This window comes from Mercenaria mercenaria, chromosome 15 (assembly GCF_021730395.1).
Source record: "Mercenaria mercenaria strain notata chromosome 15, MADL_Memer_1, whole genome shotgun sequence".
NCBI lineage: Eukaryota > Metazoa > Mollusca > Bivalvia > Venerida > Veneridae > Mercenaria > Mercenaria mercenaria.
In genome coordinates, this window is record NC_069375.1 from 62250081 (window position 1) to 62271605 (window position 21525).

Here is a 21525-nt window from a genome sequence, read left to right on the forward strand (position 1 = left end):
TAATGAACTTTTAAAATTTCACAAGGTTTCACAAACCTGAAGAAAAGTTTTTATCTGAATCTTGAAATTAAAGTAATAAATTAACTTTATGTTTTTTGTTTTAATATGCAGCAATTGTTTGCTTCCCCACTCCACTTCGAGTTTACAGTTCTACTTATGTCATTTTCAAGGTGGTAAAATATGATTGTTACAGTGACTGAGATTTAAGAAACAGTCTCTGGCTACTAACACAGCACTTAGACATACATACGGCGTGCATTTAACACAACCAGCGTTCTTAGATACTGTACAACGTTGATCTGTTATCCGCAAGTAACTGCCAGACTACCCTACAGGTAGAGGACAAATGATTTCAGAAACAATGTCTTTTTGTCAGTCGTCACAGAGAACATACGCCTCTCCCGGGGATTGGACTTACAAACCCGCGTCTTCAATCTTGCGTTCTTCCTAGTAAGAAGAAACAATGTTGAACACTGGCAATTATAGCGTTGTAAATTTAGCTTATATATTTATGTATTTCATCTGTCTTTACTGATTCCGATACGAGTATTAATTACAAGGTATATGAAGCAAAATCTAAAACAAAGTTGATTTAATAAACATTAATTTAAGCTTGAACCTGAAGTTGTCAACTATGATACGATCGAATACAAACTACTTGTAAAGAATGTCTTTGAAGCTATAGATTCCGCCTTGAGATTAGACAAAGAAATGGATTTCTACGGAATTAAAGGCAGATCAGAGGCATGGTTAGCTTCAAGAGAAGAAATTTCTTCTTTGCTGTTACAAGTTAACGTAAGTAAAGTCAGTGAATTTATTCGTGAAAACACGATTCGTATAAAATCACATACCTAAACATTTGTAAATGAGACATTTTAATACAGTGAAGAACGCATAATGCAAGATAATATCAGGAACTTCACAAAAGATTAATAGCACAAAATAAGACCCTGTTCATTATTGTAGCAGTTTTTGGCAACAATATGTTTAATAGTTCTATTATTTTCATTTTCCGATAAGACGAACCTTTATAATTTTCTTAAAGTTTTGCTGCACGAATCGCAACAGCGTTCAGCAAATTTATCTCTGCGCCCACACGCGCGGAGTATTTGTGATGGCTTTTTGTGAGTGCAGTTGACAGTGTATGTCGTTGTTACTTCAGATTTGTAAAATTTCAAATGTTTATTTTTAAAGTCTGACATGGCTCATAATAATGGAATGAGACTAAACAACACAAACGAGAAAAGTAAGTTTCACTAAAAAAACAAAAAACGAAGCGGGAAAGGAATCAAAGAGCAGAAAAGAAAGCAATTTGTGTCACACATCACGTTGAAAATTCCTTTCGTTTTCAATTTGATGAATGCGCCAGAAAGAAGGTTACCTTTTGTGTGGTTTTTATTTTACTTTAAATATTGATTTATTATACTGTAGGCATTGTTATTTGCCACATTTATTGTATATGATAAGGGTTATAGGCCTTTTATTCCAACCGAAATTCCAGAAACTGTTTTGTGAAGTTAATTTATGCTAATTGCAAAACACCCTTGACTGACGCACGCTTGAGAATAGACGTCTAGACTCCAAGCTCGTCATGTTTTATGAGATATACCATGACCTGGTAGCTGTCTCCCTCCCCAATTACTTAGAAGCCCCTACCAGGTTAACTAGATACATGCATCCCTTAAGTCTCCGTCAAGTCCATGTCAGTTCAGATTACTTGAAATATTCCTTTTATACCCATACGACAGTCTTGTTGAATAGGTTATCCCAAAATATTGCAACCATGCCTGACCTTGGGTCCTTCAAGCATGAAGTGGCCAAGCTCAGTTACTAATTAAACTGCAATTGTTTTTATCCTTTACTCCATTCTTTTTAACATTTTAACAACATTTGTCACCTTCATATTCTTACTATCGCTGAAAGAACTGTCTTTCAGTTTTTATTCTTTAATTCTATACTAATCATCGATGCGCACCTGCCCATGATTCCCGCAAGAGGTGTGAGGAAGTATGAAGAAATAGATAATTTGTAAACCAGTTTATTGTGTTACTTTTATTGGTACTGTATATAAGTAAGTTTTATACACTATTTCTATTTTAGCTTTTGTAAAGGATTGCTGTGCATTTATTATTATTGTTGTATTTTGTGTATCGAGTTGTTACTATGTCGTTGTTTCTATGTATTAAGTTTGTAACACTCTGCAGCTCTTTCAAAGTACAAGGCTCTGTCATCTCAATGTAGGCATTGCTATTGCCCATTCCTCTTTCTGAAATCAACACTATAAACTTTTTTCGTACGTCTGGAACAAACATTCATAAACACTGTCTTATATTTTAATGTTTTATACTTTGATTATTTTTTTAAGTTAAATATTTATGTGTTTAATGTTTGATATGCATAATTATAATCAAAACTTAACAAATGTCACATACCAATAAGGCAAAAAACTGGCCTTTGAACCAAAGGTGTCTTGCATTTAAAGTTTCTTTATCTCAATGTACATTTCTGACATTTATCAATATCAGAACAGAGGTGATTGATTGCAAATACATGTGTACCACTTAATCAGTATATGACTGTATATAGTGGTAAAGGTGTTTACAGTAGTGAACTGTTTAGTCAATAATCGGAAGCTGTTCTCCTAAGGGGTAGGTGAAGGAAACAACAACAATAAAAATACTCTCTAAATAAATACACTGACGTCATGATCAGTCAATCAGTAGGTGACTAAATAAAACAATAAAAAGCCGGTTTGACACTACATGTATTTCTCCAACATTCCTGGTATCCAGTCAGACTTTTTTCCCAGGGTCTACAACAAAGACACAAGTATCGTAAATCATCTCCTGTTCTATCAGTACTACGTACACAGTTTTGAATGGCGTGGAGTTTCCTTTTGCAGCATTTTGCAGCAACTTTCGTACTCGTCCATTTCTGTTGTGAGGTAACATTCTTACTTATGGACCACGCTAAGGAACTTGAACAGCCATGCGTAATTTAACCAGTAACTTAATTGTTCTGTTTCAGGAAAAATTGGTATCAGGTAAAATAAAAACAGGGAATTGATGCAACTCATAACTTTCTATTAATAGGAACTCCTTTCAGAACCAGAGCCAGACGAAGTGTCGGAATTGAAAACGGAAAACGAAAATCTAAAGAAAGAAGTACAAAAAACAAGAAATGATCTAGATAGTAAAGTATGAGATACTTTCTTTCTAAAACTTCTTTCTTAATTTGCTACCAAAAAATTACTAAAATGTATTGAATTTATCGCAACAAAGCAGTATTTTGTTGTTCTATTGTTTGTTTTCAAAATGTTTAAGCCAAAGGCAGGAAAAAAAACAATATTCAATTTGCGAGTTATATTTGCTAGACGGTAGTTCTGCAGGTTCGGATCAAAAATTGTAATACAATGTAGATTTTGATTCATCACCTGATTTTTCGAAACCTTATGATATTCTTAGAAATCTCGACAAGTTAAAACTAAAACAGGATCGTGTGTTTAAGTTGTTGTCAATCTGATTTGAGAAATTTAGACTTCGCAAATTTTCAGAAAGATGTCTAATTCCATAATATCGATTTTAATGAAACATTTTTACAGCCGTAACTAAACTTATCGTTTATAAAATGTTGGAATGTATACGTCCATGTGCTAGTTTTTGACTTATTAGCCCATCATTTAACAGCTTGGTATATTCCATATATTCCAAGGGAATTTTAAGACATTGTTTAAAATTAATGAAACTGTCAACCGAGTCTAGGTTTTATTCTACGTTATTCGGATGATGACGCTTCGCCGTCACCTCCGGTTAATCAAACGGGCATAACTACCTTAAAGATGTACGTCGATAGATTAATGCCATTCTGTCAGAATATAGACGTGTTGTTCGTTTTTTATTTTTGGTTTTGTAGTCTGTTACATGCGTAAACAACTCCCAAAATAGTTAACCGCAGAATAGAAATCAGTTGTGCAACAGGGGTATTTAAGCTGCTTTTTATGTAGAAGTTCCACCTTTGAAATAATGTTCTGTATTCAAAATGCTATATACATGTATTTAAATTTTATGTTGTACATGTAGATTAATAACCCTGTAAGTACATGTATGCCGTTATAAGTTAGAGAAAATGGAAATTAGACAGCAGCTTTGTAATGTTAAAGCAGGTTTTCACATGCCTCAATCTAAATTTTAGTGTGAAGTGTTTCAGAAAGAAATAAAAAGACTTGAAAGAGAAAATGAACGTTTAAGAAGGCAATTAGAGGCAATGGAGGTAAGTATCACGGATTCTTCCAGTTTTATTTTTACATTACATGCGTCCTCATCTAGATATGACACCAAAAATTCAGCTTACTATGGCATGTCAGTTCAATGTAGCCATTACTTTAATTCCATATTTTGTTAGTGGTATCGCATGGTTAATATTCATATTCAATGTTTCGTCACTCTTATTGTAAAAGTCCTGATTGTTATTCTGTACTTCGTTTGTTATTCATTGTTTCTGGTTTGTTATTGGTACTGTTTTGTTTCTCAACATAACCATTTCGGCCTGGGTGGTTCCAATACTCCCGCTTTCACAGCCTTGGATATTGTATAATCACCCCTTGGACATGGTGCCTGCTTTTTAATTTTGTCTTTTGACAGTTCCTGTGATACGCAGGCTCCATAACCTCAGATCCCCTTTCTAAATTCCAGTTTGTTTTGTTCTGCCCATTGTTTTCTCGTTTAGGGCAAACCCTTTACTTTATCTGGAGACCAAACGCCGCTCTTCATGGAATTAAACGCCTCAACACGTGTATCATTGAAGGTTCCATGTTCACCGCCGTTTGAATACATCTGCGGATGTCTCTAAATTGCTTATTGTATTTTTAGGATGTGTAAATGTTGAGTTCTGCTCAACCCGGGGCTAGAGAGCGTGGACGGTAGCATGCATTTCCACTACCGTCCATGAACAGGCTCAATCAAACCGAGCCTGCAACATTTTCGTTTTTGTCGTGTTGGGCGATCTGTGAAGTTTCCACTTTTCTCTATTTTGTTATTACATAAGCCATTATTTTATGTTTCGGTATTGTGATTGTGTGTTTGTTATTGTTATTCAATGTTTAGTTATTGTTATTACAAGTATCGTGACTTGTTTTTTTTTTCATATTGTTATTATAAAGATTGTTTTTTGTATAGTATGTTGTGTATCTCGTTATTCATATTAGATGTTGACCTATTTTTATCCTATCAAAATTGGAACATTCATACTATTCATGTTTTCTATCATAAGGAACTCCTTTCTGAACCAAAGCCAGACATAGTGTCGGAATTGAAAATGGAAAATGAAAATCTGAAGAAAGAAGTACAAACGACAAAGACTGAGCTAGATAGTAAGGTGTGTAATAAAATGATGTATGATGTTAAGATATTTTCTTTTTCGCACTTTGACTCACTTTGTTACCAAAAAGTTACTTTTTTAAATTGACTAGAAGTATTCTGTTATTTTGATAATTGTTTTTAGAATGTTTAAACAAAAGGCAAGATGAAATAAGTAACTTGCTATAAAGTAAAAAACAATAACGTTTAGCTCCATATTTTGAGTAAAAAATCAAACAACACCAAATCATAGACAGAAAGGGTTGTTTTAATGATCATTGAACAGCATATTAAAACATGTATATTACTGTACATAATAATTGTCAATTTTCTGAAATATACTTTGAATTTTGAAAAGGGACTACATTACGGGGTCAGTTTCGGACAATTCAACGCCCTTAAAAATTTATCATTTTCAAAGAACTGTTACATATCGTCATTTTGATTAGTGATGATAATCGGACAGCATAATGATAATCAATTAATCGGATATAATCGGAAGGCCTTCCGAGCGATTAATCAGAAAATAAACGGACTTTCACACTTAACCTTCTGTAACTTATTAACCATTATCTCACTTGACTAACTGTATTAGCATATATTTAGCACGAGTAATATTTGTGTGTGAAGTTTTAGCCCTTGTATGCAGATATCAATATGGTTAATTAAAAATCATCTTTTATTTATTGAGGTATAATGTGGCATACTCATATGATTTGCACCCAAACGTCTGTGAGACTCAGAAACCATGCTGTCAGACCTAAAACATCTATTTGCACAATTTATTATTGGTTCAAACTTTAATGCTCTCCATTTTGTTATTTCTAATTTTCTATTTATCACTACTTCTTGTTTATTAGATTACACATCTACAGCTGTATATTAAAAATATCTAGAAGTACAATGCCGACTGAAATTATGAAGTTAATCGACCTACATTACGAAAGTGGGCGGGATACCATTATTTGCGATATTTACTGCATAATCGGCGAACGACACTCCCCATTATTTTTTATTTTATTTCGCTGCTGCACCTTTACATATCTTGTAGAATCCAAACTTCTTCCACACTGGTGGTATAGTTTTCCCTAGGTAGGGGAATATAGCTTTGATTGCATTATCACTTTATCGAACGCAGCATGCTTTGCCTCCGCTTTGAAGAGTGGAAAAGAAAGGAACCTTAAGAGGAAATACCACCAAAAAGATGCATAACTCACGAATATGCTTTAAACTAGCCTAAGTGTCAAATAATCGGTTATGCAAGTTCATAATCGATGTCGGCGACTTTGGCTCATTAAATGATCGACAATTGATTGTCAGCGACAATCGGAATATCACTAATTTTGATGCATTTGCAATGATATCGCCGTGCAGAAATTTCTCATAATTAGATGGAAGGTTGTTTTCAGCAAGTGATTATTTTTTATTTCGCTACAAATGACATTCATTTTAAGGGGCGGGGGGGGGGGGGGCAGCTTTTTGAGAATAATTCATGCATTAATTTGTTCGGTACAATACGGTTGGACAGGATTGTTGGTAAAGATGCTATTTGTTTAGCAGATATTTCAATGTTTTGATACTCCTTAACCTTCAGGTGATTCTGCACGTTCGAATCTAAATTTGTACTACAATGTAGACATTGATAACACCCTGGTTTTCAAATCGTTAGAACCTTCTGAGAAATTTCGGCAAATGAAAAAAAGCTAGCGTCTTGTGTTTGATTTTTGAGTCAGTGAATAACATCAACAGCAGTCGTGAAATTTATTGCCGGCAAAATAACATCTAATAGTATAGACTTTCCTACTTATAAACAGAACAAGAAAACTTAAGGTAGATAAAAGCTGTTATTAATGATACATACTTTCTGGCTGAGTTGTTTCCCTTTGTAGGGCTGTGTTAAAATCACGAAGAGAAAACAGATATAAAGCTAAGAGATTGATATAAAACATAATTTGTTATTTTCATTCTTTAAAATTTTAAATTATCTTTATAATAATATTTCTTATTCTTAATAACAATTTAGTCATACCTTTTCTAATTTACCTAATCCATTCTAAGACTATGTATTGAGAAAAATATTTTGCCAGTGGTTAAGTTATAAAATACACCGATTTTCATTTTCTTCAGTTTGTTTAGATTCTTTGCTTAACTGATTTGAGAAATTTGGACATTACGAGGTTTCGAAATTGGAGTTATTGGCTAAATGGCAATCACAAAATCACAACGATAACATTTTCCCGAAAAATAATTCTACTACAGTATAGATTTTGATGAAACTTCTCACAGTCACAGTAATGAGTAAATATATATCTATAATATGTTGAAATGAAATAATAATTACTTAATTGAAATTACTGAATATGTCAAACTTTTATATATCAGGTCTAATTTTAGAAAGATAGTAACGTTGCCGTTCCATGAAAATGATTTATCCGTATGCCGATTTCAAGCTATCCCGATAAATGATGTAATTGTAATCCTTCAAAGTAAGTCATCAAACGTGCATGCATTAACATTTTAAATGGGTTCGTCTAAAGATTTGTGGCATTTATAGGAATTCAGAGAGTGCTTTTTCGTTGTACATGTACAGTCTATAAAATGCGTAAAAAAACAGCATTCATCAAATATCAATTGAAATAACCTTACTTGAAATATATATTTATATCTCAAGTTCCTATATATTTCAAAAATGTTTGATGTTGTCGATTACTATTCCTTTAAGTAAAATGTATGCCGTCAAGTTCATATGTTTTTGTAGACCAAAATTAAGGTTTGTACATAGGTGATATTGATGTTTTAATATTTGGCTTATATATGCGCAATTTATCTAAAACGTGCACACCTAATTATTAAAACGAGCGCATGCGATAATTAGCCAATCATCGGTAATTTCCAAGATCGAGAATCCGAGTTCTGAAACATTGCTGCTAGAACTCTAGTTATTACGTGTGCACTTAATATGGCATGAACATGAAACTATAACACTAATTTGATTATCTGAGCGGGTGCAAATGTTTGATGATAGCTGTTTATTTGTTTCTGTATCTTCATGAAGTTTTATTGTGGTATCCATATTTGTTTCTTTCTCACAAATGTACAACGTACCTTTTAAAGATACAATTTATCTGTCACGGGAAATAGTGATAAAGCTTAAGCATAAATGCCTTTCTAAACATCACAGATATGGTTAAATCATGACATGTAGCTGGATTAGACATATTTTCTTCAATTCAATTTCTGCAAGATATTTTCACGACAATGCAGAGAGAGGGATTACAGAAAATTAGATATTCAACAGAGAATGTTTAAGAAATGGAATAGCTCTCTATCTGTACCAATCTGAATTTTAGTTTGAAGTGTTCAAGACAGAAATAAAAAGACTGGAAAAAGAAAATGAAAATTTAAGAAGACACATAGAGACATTGGAGGTTGGTTTGAAATTCACGGAATTTTATACTGACATTTCACATTCCATATTTCCTCATACATCGAATATCAGTTTACTATGACATGCCAATTCGATGTTTTGTTATTCATGTTGTAAACATTGTTATCTTTGTTATAATTCTAAAAGTAAATATATTCCACGCAATGTGCAACGATCACATTTTGCACTGAGCCGTCGATGAATTTTAAGAAACAATGACTCATGTAGATCTATTTTGCACCAAACTAGAAAAAAAAAACATTTGCAGTCATACTTACAAACAATCTACGATCTTTTGTCGGCTTAAAGGTAATATTAATTTGATTTGCGGAAATAGATTAAAGGAGTTCATCACAATATTTTGTGCGCAGCTCAATCGCGCAGCAAGCGATATCCACTGTAAAGTTCAGAATTCGCCGCCGAAAGTGCATAATTGTCGGATATGCAGCGCACTCGCGCAAAATATATCGTATGTACTGACAATATAGGTCGTGCATCCATATTTTATCTTTAAAAGTGATGGTGTTTTATTGGAGGAGTAGTTGTAGGAAGTGCTCGAATCGAATACATTGTGGACAGCCAATTTGAAAGTAAACTATTTCGTCCAGTAATGATGCAGCCGACTCCAAGTCAAATAAAATTCCAGAAAATCTTAACGTAGATATATCTCCTTCAAGTTCAAATGTCACTTCCTAAAAATGTTGTTATACTTTTTGTGCCCCATCCCGCATTTCACGTAGTAAGACCAGAGTTATGGCCCTTGATAGTCAAATTGTACATAAAGGGTCTAAACATTTGTGTCGCATGTACCTCAAAATTATATGCGCCAAGAGTCATGAAACCACACAAAAATTAAATTCAGCATGCGAAGTTGTGCACCAGTGCTTTTATTTGAGGTTTCACTCAATAAAAACAGATTTATGTCCCTTGACGTGGTCAAATATATACGTAAATGGGATGTGAAAGCTTGTGTTGCACGTATCTCAAAAAGTATTTTACCTAGAGGCATGCAACCTTAAAGGAGCATTATTCCGCATGTGAGTAAGAATATTGGTTAAGGAACTGATAATAACATTGTGCAATTTGTTTTGTAAGGAAAAAAATGTTCATAATTTTTAGGTGGGTGGGGTAATAAAAAAATACTTTTGTAGGTGGAGTGAATATTTTTTATTTTTTCTTGAAAACAAGCACGGGTTGATATTATTTTTTTGGTTTAGATTTTTTTTTGTCTTAGTTCTAGCTTACATAATATAAAATTTGGAAAAATTCTGTCCGCTAGATTTTTGATATCATTAAGAAATACTTCGTGTTTTTCTCAGTTTCAGATACTTTCGACATCTGTCAAGAGTAATTTTTCTGAGTTAATATATCTATATGTTGACATTTTATGCATAGTTATAGTGGTGTTATTAATTCGGATGCATAAACAGTAACATCAGAGTGAAACTTGGAATAAATAATTGTTTGCAGTAGTTTTATTATGACATGTATGTACTGTTTCTTCAGACAAAAATACCGATTTGGTGTTCTTAATAAACTTTGAATATTGAAAAAAGAAGCACGGGTACCTATTATTTTTATTTTTCATTTTAACTTGTCATACATCAATCTATAAATATGCAAAGTTACAAAAAATTCTGTCCGCTAGAAATAATTGTGAAAAACATCTTTAATTGATTCAGTAACTGATTAATATTTTGTAATTTTCATTTGATTAGGAAAGACTTGAGCAGTTAAACGAAGTCAAAGCTACCAGGAATACAGCTGACAATCTACAGTCACGCATGAAGAAGCTAGAATTAGACCGTGAATGGTTTGACACAGAAGTATATATTTGTTATTTTACGTTATATTTTAAGTCTGTTTACAGGTAACGTAGCCTCAGCACTTTATTTGCAATATTTTAAGATTGACTGAAATTCCTACTTTCTTATATTTGACACTATTTTGAAATAAAGAGACAGCATAGCATGCCTCAGAAGCTCAACACACTTCATAATTCTTTCAAATTGTTAACAAATTGATTTCTTTTCAGTGAACGAATAAGTTTTATCTAACAAAAGTTACTTATGCGTATCTTACTGCATATAGCGTGTTTTCGGTGAATATTTAATAAAAGCAATTTTCGGTTGATGTTATCTGATACTTATGATGCCGGTAGATGCATAAAAGACACAGATATGGCTTATAATTCTACCATTGTTTCGACTTTCAGAATAGAAATTTGAAAGAAACTGTTAAACGGTTGGAAAGAGAAAGAGATGATTACAAACAAAAGGTTTGTTACAGTGTGTCAGAACATTTTGATCTTTGCTGCTTTTTGTTATTTGAACAAGTTTCTCAATTTGTCCAGAATTGCATGAAATTTCTCGAACAGTTAAGATATTATATCATAGTTGTTTCTTCATTTACGCTCTTTTTTTGTGATTTCAAAGCTATAAATAATAAAATTAAAGAACTCATGTAAATCTTGGAAATGTTTCGTAAAATCAAAATGATATATAAGGTCTTTAATATGCATTACATATAATTCTAGTTAATAAACATATTTCTAAACCTAGCGGACCTACATCCGCTAATATCTCTGTAACAGGTAGACTAACATCCGTTTATTCTTCTACAGTAAGCGGGTCAATATCTGCTGATACTTCTTGCATTTTGTTTAAATTGTAGGTTCACAGACTTTCTGGACAAAGTGCATCGAATATGGAAGTTACGATTGGAGGTTCCAAAGTCCTACACGAGAAAGAACTTTTGCAAGGGCAAAAGGTATTGACTTGGTGAAAGATAAGACATTTTGTATTTTATATTTTGGAGTAACACCATTTTATCATATTGGCTCATATGAAAGCCTGAATGGCTCCTTACAAAAGAAATAAAAGTACATCTAAAGCGAGGTTCTGAACCCGGTGAGAGGCAAGTAAGTCGAAATCAGTGACATTAATCACTTTGCCACACAGGCCCCTAAATAAATAGTTCGAGCTGACACACATTTGTTTGCATCTTTGGTACGTGTTAATCTTGATTTTAATCTTGACTTTTAGACATACTTTAAAATGATTAATTCTCTATTTACATGAACGGATATTTGCTAAAAATCTTTGGTTGAAGTTTCTATAATTTCTAAAAAGTTTACATATTCATACCAGAACAGGCGTATTTTAAAGGTGTCTCCGCTTATTTTAGGCATTAGAAGTCTAAGGCTAAATACCAGATTTAGAGCGTCGATACACTGGGGTTTTGTTTTCGTTACAGGTAACAGTACTTCAAGGTGATATAGTCCAGATTACAGCTGATGCCATTGTTCACCCAACAAACAGTACGTTCGAAACGAGGGGAGCTGTTGGTAATATTCTAGGTCTTTACTGTTTTTGTCCCGTACCGGTGGAAAACCAGAGGAGACCATAGGAATGCCCTCTATCAGTCTGTCCGGTTGCAAATATATATCTTGCAATGTCCCAAAAAGTATTCAAGCCAGATTCATAAAACTTTGTATGAGAATAAAGGGATATATGTAAATTATGCATGTATATGACTTACGCTAGTAAGTCAGAGGTCAAGGTCACTATTAAAGGTCCAGTTAGAATTGTATCCGATCCATAACTTTTAAATGCATCGGTGGGTTTTAGTGCTATATTCAAACATTCCCCGTTATGAGACAATGTGTCAACACATGATCTATGCTTGTCGGTTAAAAGATAAGGTGACTGTTCAATTAAAATGTGTTTTCATACCGTAACTTTATTTGCGTTGAAGGATATTCTTAGCACTTCAAGCAAATGTTCCTCGTGACCAGACAATATGTCGCATACTTGACCAATGATTGCTGGTCAAATGTCAAGGTCATAACTGAAATTAAAGTAAGAATAGTTTTTGTTCCTGTGGTTGACTAACACTGCTCCCAACAACTAAAATGCAAGAACAGTACGAAAGTTTTCCACCTGTAGGCAACTTTTTTACTGTCACTGCAATATTCAGTATCTTGTCCATTTCTAGGCATACATAGTAAATAACATTATTTCTTTACTTTAAATGAAATAAAAAAATTATTATATGCCTGGTACATTAAATGTATACTTAATTTTCATTTCTCCAAATAATATTGAATAAAAATCAAAAGAAAAGCGGGGATCAGGTACCATCTAGAAATAAACTTTGGGTCTGTGACATATGTTTCCGTGATCATTCCTAATGATTTGAAGACAAAATCAGAAATCCATTGGTAATGGCATTGAGGGAAAGGTTTTGAATAGAATTTGCATCCGCTTTGTATTTCTTAAATTATCCTGGTATGTAACATGGCTTTAAAGGCGTACGCTAGAATTCCCTGTATATGAGATGGGCGAAAATTTTCCCAATAACAGAATTTCTTTAAACTTTGGATATTGAAGGACAATCATCTAAGAAACAAAAAAATGCAATAAAAATCATAGGTCACCGGATTCGAAAAAGAGTTATCTGCCCTTGAAAACGTCATTTTTGGGGGAAACGCCGTTTTCAAGGGCAGATAACTCTTTTTCAATACCGGTGACCTATGATTTTTATTGCAATTTTTTGTTTCTTAGATGATTGTCCTTCAATATCCAAAGTTTGAAGAAATTCTGTTATTGGGAAAATTTTCGCACCAAATTCTAGCATACGTCCTTAAAGCTGAAAAAAAAAATGTTAATTTTGAAGCACTTGCGCTGTTACTCGGAGTATTGCACGGTAAGAGTTTATACTTGATAAAAATTACCAAGGCCGTAAATCCAGGTATAAATCGCTACTTGAAACAGAAGTTTTACTTACTGAGAAAGATTTCAACAGACCAACGTTTTGTTGAACTTAAGCGAAACAAACCTCATATAGAATGAAATCTTATGTGTTATCTAATTGCAGGATCAGCATTAGGAAAAGCTGGTGGTGACGACTTTCTCCGAGACATTAAAGCTCTTCATTTGAGTCACGGAACTTTAGAAGTAGCCAAAGGTATATGTCTTTTTACAAAATAAAGCGTTTCTTTTGTTATATGTGTTTGTATTTGATTAGCAATCAGATTATAAATATAATAATACAATTACAGGGAAAAAATATGCTAAAGCTTTCCTATGGCACGTGTGGTTTTTTTTTCTGCCAAACAGCAGAGGATATGATATACTTTTTACATATTTCATTACCAAAAAGTACCTGCAACAGTTGATCTCCCTGTCAAATTTCCTGATATCACTGATATTGGATACTTCTTATCAATTATTTGTAAATCATAAACTGAGATTTCCTTGACGTTTTGTTTGCTTTTCAACACCCTTCTACGACCAAGATTCTCTGCAAATTTGAATTTCATAAACGTAAAATGCATTAAATGCAAGAAAAAAATCTTAAACTTAAATATTGTTGTCTGTAAATACTAAATATATGTCACATGCAGTACTTTGATAATATATAACATGTCAACAGGCCCATATTATAGTTTAAAATGAATGTTAGTATTTTTATGATCTATGATTTTCAATCATGTACCTGCTGCAGCAGGAAATACTTTTAAACAGCCGGAAAGCAAAGTAATAAAATAAATATAATAAAATAAATATATTATTCTATTTCAGCTGCTCTTAGTAAAGGGAAAAACTTTCCAGCGAAATATGTCATTCATGTCCATAGTCCTGGCTGGCGACATGAAAATGCCAAACAAATGCTCGATGCGGCGACGAAAAATGTTCTCACATTAGCAGAGGAACACAACATAAGATCCATTGCCATACCATCAATTAGTAGTGGCCAGTGAGTACTGAACGATATAATAGATATTCAATTAACTCTTATCATGCTGGACATAATTGATTCTGCCTTTATGAACAGTGCACATCTTGATCAGCCTGCATATCCGTGCAGTCTGATCAAGATCTGCACTGTTTGCCATTCAGTCAGTAGATTTAAGTTTGCATCTCTTGTAACAGTTACTGGTACTGTCCAGATTGAAAGACTGACAAGATCATTATCGAAATTTTAGCAGGTTAAGGGTTAATGTAATCGGAAAGAAAAACAAGAGCTGTCAGAGGAGACAGCATGCTCGAATATTTCGATCCTGGATAGTGAAACTGGGAACATGTGAGGAAGCTGTACCTTTCACTAAAGTGTTTGATTATTCCACTGTGGAAAAGGATATTTGACAATAGCAAAAGTATTTAGTAATAACAGCGATAGAGAAGTGTGTGAAAACATTAAATAATTATTAAAGGGACATAATTCATAGAAATTTCTGCAAAAGTGATGCACCAGGACATTGTGATATATCATGTGGCTAATAATGTGGAACAACTGTTTGAAGTTTCAATCAAATAGGTGAGATAAAATAGAAGTGCATCACAATTGCAACCTGAAATTCTAGTGAAAAGTCGGTATAACTCACTGCGTTTGGTGCCAACATCAGGAACGTTGTGTCATATGATGTTGGCGACCATGTAGACCCACCATTTTAAGTTTGAAAAAAAATCAAGTTAGCACCAACAGAGATACAGTGCAAAAACATAAAAATTAAAATGAAATTCTACGTAAAAAAGGCACATAAGTCATTCAATATTTATTTCAGAATTAAGGACCTTTTGAGGACGAAAAAGGTGGAAGAATTATTATAAGTTTGAATCAGATTAATTAGGTAATAACACAGATAAAGTGAAGGGGCGCCAACATTAACTTTAAATTCAAATTAAAATCGGGTGTGGGGGGGAGGGAGGGGCACATATCATGAAATATTGGTGCCATAGTTATGGCCCTTGTGTCAAATAATGTGGGTATTGATGTGCTGCAACTATTTCAAGTTTGAAATAAATCCATTTAGTAAAAACAGATTTAGAGTGAAAGATTTATTTTTGTTGTTTTTTTTTTTTTTTTGTTTTTTGGATTTAACGTCGCACCGACATATGATAGGTCTTAGAGTGGAAAAAGGGGGCATGATTCATGAAAAATTGGTGCCAGAGTTATGACCTTTGTGTAATATGATGCGGGTGATGATGTCGAACAATTATTTTATGTTTGAATCAAATCCATTTAGTAATAACAGAGACAGAGTGAAAGTACACCAAAACTTCAAGCTGAAAAGTCAAGTACAAAGGGGGCATAATTCATCAAAAATTATTGGACCTTGTTTCATTTGGTGTGAGTGATGATGTTAAACAATACTTTGAATTTTAATCGAATCTATAAAGTAATAACTGAGATAAAGTGAAAGTGTACCAAACTTTAACCTGAAATTCTAAGTAAAAAGGGGAAATAATTAATGAAATATTGATGAGAGAGTTATGCCCCTTCTCCCAGATAATGTGTGTGAAGTGTGATGCAAATCCATCAAGTAATAACAGAAATAAGGAGAAAAAAAGAGAAAGTACATCGAAATTTTAACCAAGATGCAGACGCAGAAGGACGCCGACGCTGACGCCTACGACGGGGCGAGTAGGATAGTTTTCCATGTACTTGCTAAAAATGATGCATATACATAATGAAGAGATGAAAGATAAATTATTAGATGATGGCTTGTGCAATTAGTAGGTGGGTGTAAGAAATAATTTGAAAGGCGAGCTTTAGCGAGCTATTGTTTTTTTCTTCTCCCTCATACTAACCTAATATTGCCAAATATTGATTATATGATTCTTTAAATATGCATTATTATACATTATATGATTAATGTATATCAATTTAAAACACAGCACAGACACAAACATTCCGGTTTAGATAGTAACGTTACATATCTTGCATCAAATGACTTTTTACTGAACTGAGAGCAAAACAAAACCACAAATGTAATTGGTTGATATCCCGTTCTGTTTGCAACTTTAAGCCTGAAAAATTAATATGCCAGCAGAGTGATACTCTGTTAAAAATGAGTTGGATTTTTTTGGAAAATATATATGCCTATATAATGGCTTGTCAGAGGCAGCCGAGTATGTGAGTTTTTACGATATGATGTTGACCGTTGACATAATGATCTCAAAAACCACAGGGGTCCTCTACTGACTACAGGCAACCATTCCCTGAACAATTGAAAGACATAGATTTAAGAGTTCTCCAGTAACCGATCAGAAATGGTTTTCAATCTCAAAATTACTCTTTCGATACTACCCTAGAAACTACAGGGGTTATCTCCTGATCGCCGGCAATAATCTGTTTGCAGTTATGATGTTACAGTGATCCCGACTTTCACCTATTGACCACGAAACGTTTGAGAGCATTTGTTGACCAAAGGCAATAACTCTACGAAGTTAAAAATCAGTAGGTTGACCCAAGTATTTTCTTGTGTTTGGTGTAACTGCCCTTTTGGCATGAAGTTCAGTGTTTGTCACATGCTGGATGGACAAAGCAATGCTAGAAAATTTGAATAAAACCAATTATTAAAATATTTAAAGTATTCACTCATATAAACCTTTAAAAATTTGAAAGACATGTCACTTAATAACAAAGTTGCATTTTACATTTATGTTTACAGTGCTGGCTTTCCCAAACTGACTGCAGCGGAAACAATACTTCGTGCAATCAACAACTACTTCTCAAATTCAACAAGTTCTTTAAAACAGGTCTACTTTGTTCTCTTTGATGCTGAAAGTGTGACGGCATATATTACAGAATTAAGGAGATTGTCTGTATGAAATAGACACTTTATTTGTGATTGAAGTCGAAGTGCTCGGATCAGGACGAAATAACTGAGGTGAAACAAAGCAGCCAAGAGTTGAAGAAAAGGGATGACCATTGGATCGTACATTTTACAGTTCATTTTTAACTAAAAAGGCTTTCTTCGGTCTACAGGGAGCCGCTGAATCCTTAATGACATAAACTGGCTGACAACTCCATAATCATACTAGGTCGATTATCAATACATACTAATGGAAAGCAATACATCATATTTAAATTAACATTGTTTTAAATTGCGTTTAACTTTTATTTTTCATTTTCTTTGTTGTACAGTGTGGACATTATATTGATAGGCTTATGGTATGTATGATTAAATTCGACAAAACATTATCTAAACATAACATTCAATGTTCAAATATTCCTGTATCATGAAACATTGTCCTATACATATTACATTATTTTGTATGAGAAATGATTCATACCTGGTAAATATGACGAATACTCATGGTTAAAAGCTTGTTTTCCATTGATCAGGCTATACTAAACGATTAAAACCATTTTATGTACCAGGTTAACCGACTGAGTCAAGTTCTGGTACTCTTGAAATAATGTCTCATTCATATGGCATTATGAATGACTGTGCCCGATACTTTCAGGAGTAGTATACTGAGTGTCCGGGAACTATTTACGCAGATCTGTTTCCATCAGGATTTTATAAAGAGGACAAATGTGTGTTTCAGTGCGATATCGAAATATTTTTCCCGACTGAACTACATGTATTTATGTATGTATTTTTGTATGCATGCCTGCATGTATGTATGGATGGATGGATGGATGTATGTTTAGACGATAAACGTCTACACAATATAACTAAATAGACAACAAACACAATAAATACACATAAAGGAACAAAGTAGGGCAACGACTTGGAATGGTCTGTGGAACAATAAAACACTATAAGGGACCTTAAAATGGTTGATTTTTATAAACCCTCATTTATAATCCCAAACAAGTTCCAAAGTTACAGGATATTGTAAATGAAAGCCGTTCCCGCTAGGTGAATCCCTGAGACAAATTATAGTAACAATAGGCATGACACATATTGGTTCAACGTCTCACCCACACAGTTACATATAATATGGTATTACATCAGACAAAAGCACCTCGGTAGAACCGCCGACCTTCCATAAACCTGCCGGATGGCTTTCTGTTATAAACAGAATTCTACAACCGAAGCGAAATGTCGACCCACAGCGGTGAGGTAGAACTGTTTCGAAGTCAGCGACAACCAGCGATCAAATAATTGATCAAGTCATTCGTCTATTTTAAAACAGGAGGGTCATGATGATCCTGGTCGCTCACCTGAGTAATATGAGCTACAAGTTTCAAATCCCAAAATGATGCTAAATATTAAGGAAATAGATCAGTAGGTCACATTTATGCTCACTGAAAGTCAGTTTTAGGATCGGTGTGCAAAGGTGTACATATCATCCATATTTCAAGGCTGTATCTTAAAAAGCAGGAAAGTAGGTCAGTAGCTAGGTCAAGGTTATCGTTAGGTGACCTTGATCACTTGGGGTCATCAGTTAATTATAATTAAACAGTACAGAAAATATGATCTGATAATTTTTGAAGTATTTTTCCTATATAACTTATATAACAAGTGACCCACAGGGCGGGCCTCTTTTCTTCCCAGAGGCATTATTTGAAAACTCTTGTTAGAGATTCACTAGGCAATGCTATATACCAAATATCAAAGGCCTAGACCTTGAACATTTAGACAACTGCATGAAGAAGAATTTTTTTCTTTTTCTCTATATAAGTCTATGTAAAAGTTGGAACCTCCAGGACAAGGCCCCTTTACGCCCAAGGGGAATAATTTGTGGTAGAAAACTACTAGACAATGCAACAAACCTAATATCAAAAGCCTAGGCCTTGCAGTTTCAGTCAAAAAGATTGGTAAAGTTTCATCCTTTAAAAGTCTATGTAAAACTTGGGACCGGGGCGGGGCCTCTTTTAACACAAGGGTAACAATTTGAAAAATCTTGGTAGAGGACCACAAGACAGTACTACATACCAAATATCAAAGGTCTAGGTCTTGTGGTTTATGACAAGAAGACTTTATATATTTTTCCTGTATGTCTATGTAAACTTATGAACCTCGGGTTGGGATCTGTTTCACCACATTGGCAGAATTTGAACGATCTTCGTAATGGACCATTAGATGATGTAACATGCCAAATATCGAAGCTTTAAGCCATGTGGTTTTGGACAAGAAATTTATTTAAAGTTTATCATGGCAACCAGAGTTCCGTGTGAAATTCAATTCTCTGAACATTTGTTAAAGAGGATCATCCAAGGAACGTCCCTTTGAAATTACATTAAAGTTGGCCTGGTGGTTTATGTGGAGATAATGTTTAAATGAAAGAATGAAAGGATGACGGACGCTCAAAAGCTCACCCTTAGCTCAGGTGAGCTAAAAAGAAAACACTGCGACGTCTATATAATATGCAAAATCATCAGCACTTTAAAGATGTTTTAGCTATAATTTTTTATCAAAGCGATAGCTCCGTGCAATTAGAATCAAAACAAGTGAGATTAATGTAATAAGTTTTACAGAAAAAGGCAAAGTATACAACTCGCCCGTTTCTAAAATTAAGAAACATTGCAGTAATTCGCCACTGGAAAAGCCATATGAATGAACATAACGTTAAAACCATAAAATGTTCAAACGAAGTCGGATGCAATGCAGTGTAAGTTAGATGTAAATTGTTCACACAAGAGATCTTTTGTTCAGTTCCGTTTCTGAACGTAAAATAACAGCAGTTATCGGTACTTCAAAATACATGAATGATGCTTCAGATATACTTCTAATATGAACAATGATTTCTCCCCGTAAAAAAATATAGCAGAAAAGCAAACACTTCTATTATAAGTACACACAATTGATTATTTACAATAACTACGAACTGTCAAATTATAATACACCATTCAATATTTAAGAATTATCTAAATATAACACACGATGCAATATCTAAGAACTATCAAATTTTATACACTTTCAAATATCTAACAACTGTCATATTGTAAAACATCATGCTATATCTAACAACTTCAAAACTGTTTCACACTTTGCAATATCTTACAACTGTCACATTGTGACACACCACACTGCTGTCAAACTATAGCAAACCATTCAATATCTGACAACTGTCAAATTTTAACCAATCACTGGATTGTTCAAGAGATTATCTCAACTGTTTTTATTGCCAGCATACATAATCCAGGTGCACTATGATAAATTACTACTTGCTCAGTATGCAAAGTACCAATTTACCGAATTTTGCGTTTTAGGTGAGAAATGAGCGATTGAAATTGGTGTGTACATTATTCCTTCCATGACCACGGTTCTCATAGTGCACCTAGGTGTAAAGAATAACAAGTACAGAGGCATTTTCCTTCTGGTCTAGTGGCAGTGGCTGGATCCATGCTGTAATCTAAGTTTTCTGGCCGATACCTGCCTGATTTTCAAACAGAACAGTCTCATCTTTTTTCATTATTGGCATATAAATCAAATATAAATGCAGCATGGTAAACTTTCATTACATACTACAGTTATAAACAGAATTTACTAAACATAAAGCTTATGAAGTAATTTTAAATCAAACAATTAAAGATAGACTATGCCCATATTTCATTAAAACTTGTTATCCCATTAAATATATCCAACCTGGCCAAAAAAGGATCTGAGCATTCAGAGGTACACACAGCAAACATTATACTGTACCTAGCTATTTATAAACTGTTTTTTTTACCTCATCATGCAGTACTGTTATACGCAGAAATATGTTCATTTTATGTTTACACTGATACTATGCAGTAATCTAATTATCCGGTTTTCAAAATGAAATTTACGTACATTATAACTTGAACCATATGTGTGTCCATAGGACACATGTGCCCCTTCCCCACTCCTGCCAATGCACATGGTTTCCGGCCACTGTATGAAATATGTTTAAGACATATACAACACAAACTTTTAAGAAGTATTAAGCATTGTATGTGTAGTTTTTACTAAGTGAAGGACCATAACTCTAACAAAGTCGAGTAATATCCAAAAGAGAACACCAGGCGTACAACTTC

At 33.7% G+C, this 21525-nt stretch overlaps 1 protein-coding gene across 2 annotated transcripts; it reads left to right on the forward strand.

Moving 5' to 3' along the window:
* Positions 1–265: 265 nt before the first annotated feature.
* On the forward strand, positions 266–17896 carry LOC128549120 (core histone macro-H2A.1-like). 2 transcript variants are annotated; one of them, XM_053525420.1, is made up of 12 exons: positions 269–795; positions 3093–3197; positions 4192–4269; positions 5269–5373; positions 8705–8782; positions 10500–10607; positions 10997–11059; positions 11455–11550; positions 12037–12127; positions 13660–13749; positions 14367–14541; positions 17240–17896. In XM_053525420.1, the coding sequence occupies exons 1-12, from the start codon at positions 712–714 to the stop codon at positions 17397–17399; spliced, it is 1233 nt and encodes a 410-aa protein (XP_053381395.1). In that variant the 5' UTR covers positions 269–711; the 3' UTR covers positions 17400–17896. The 2 variants fall into 2 exon arrangements, with proteins under 2 accessions (XP_053381396.1, XP_053381395.1); XM_053525421.1 differs by lacking the exon at positions 8705–8782 and having other exon boundaries at positions 266–795.
* The last annotated feature ends 3629 nt before the right edge of the window (positions 17897–21525 follow it).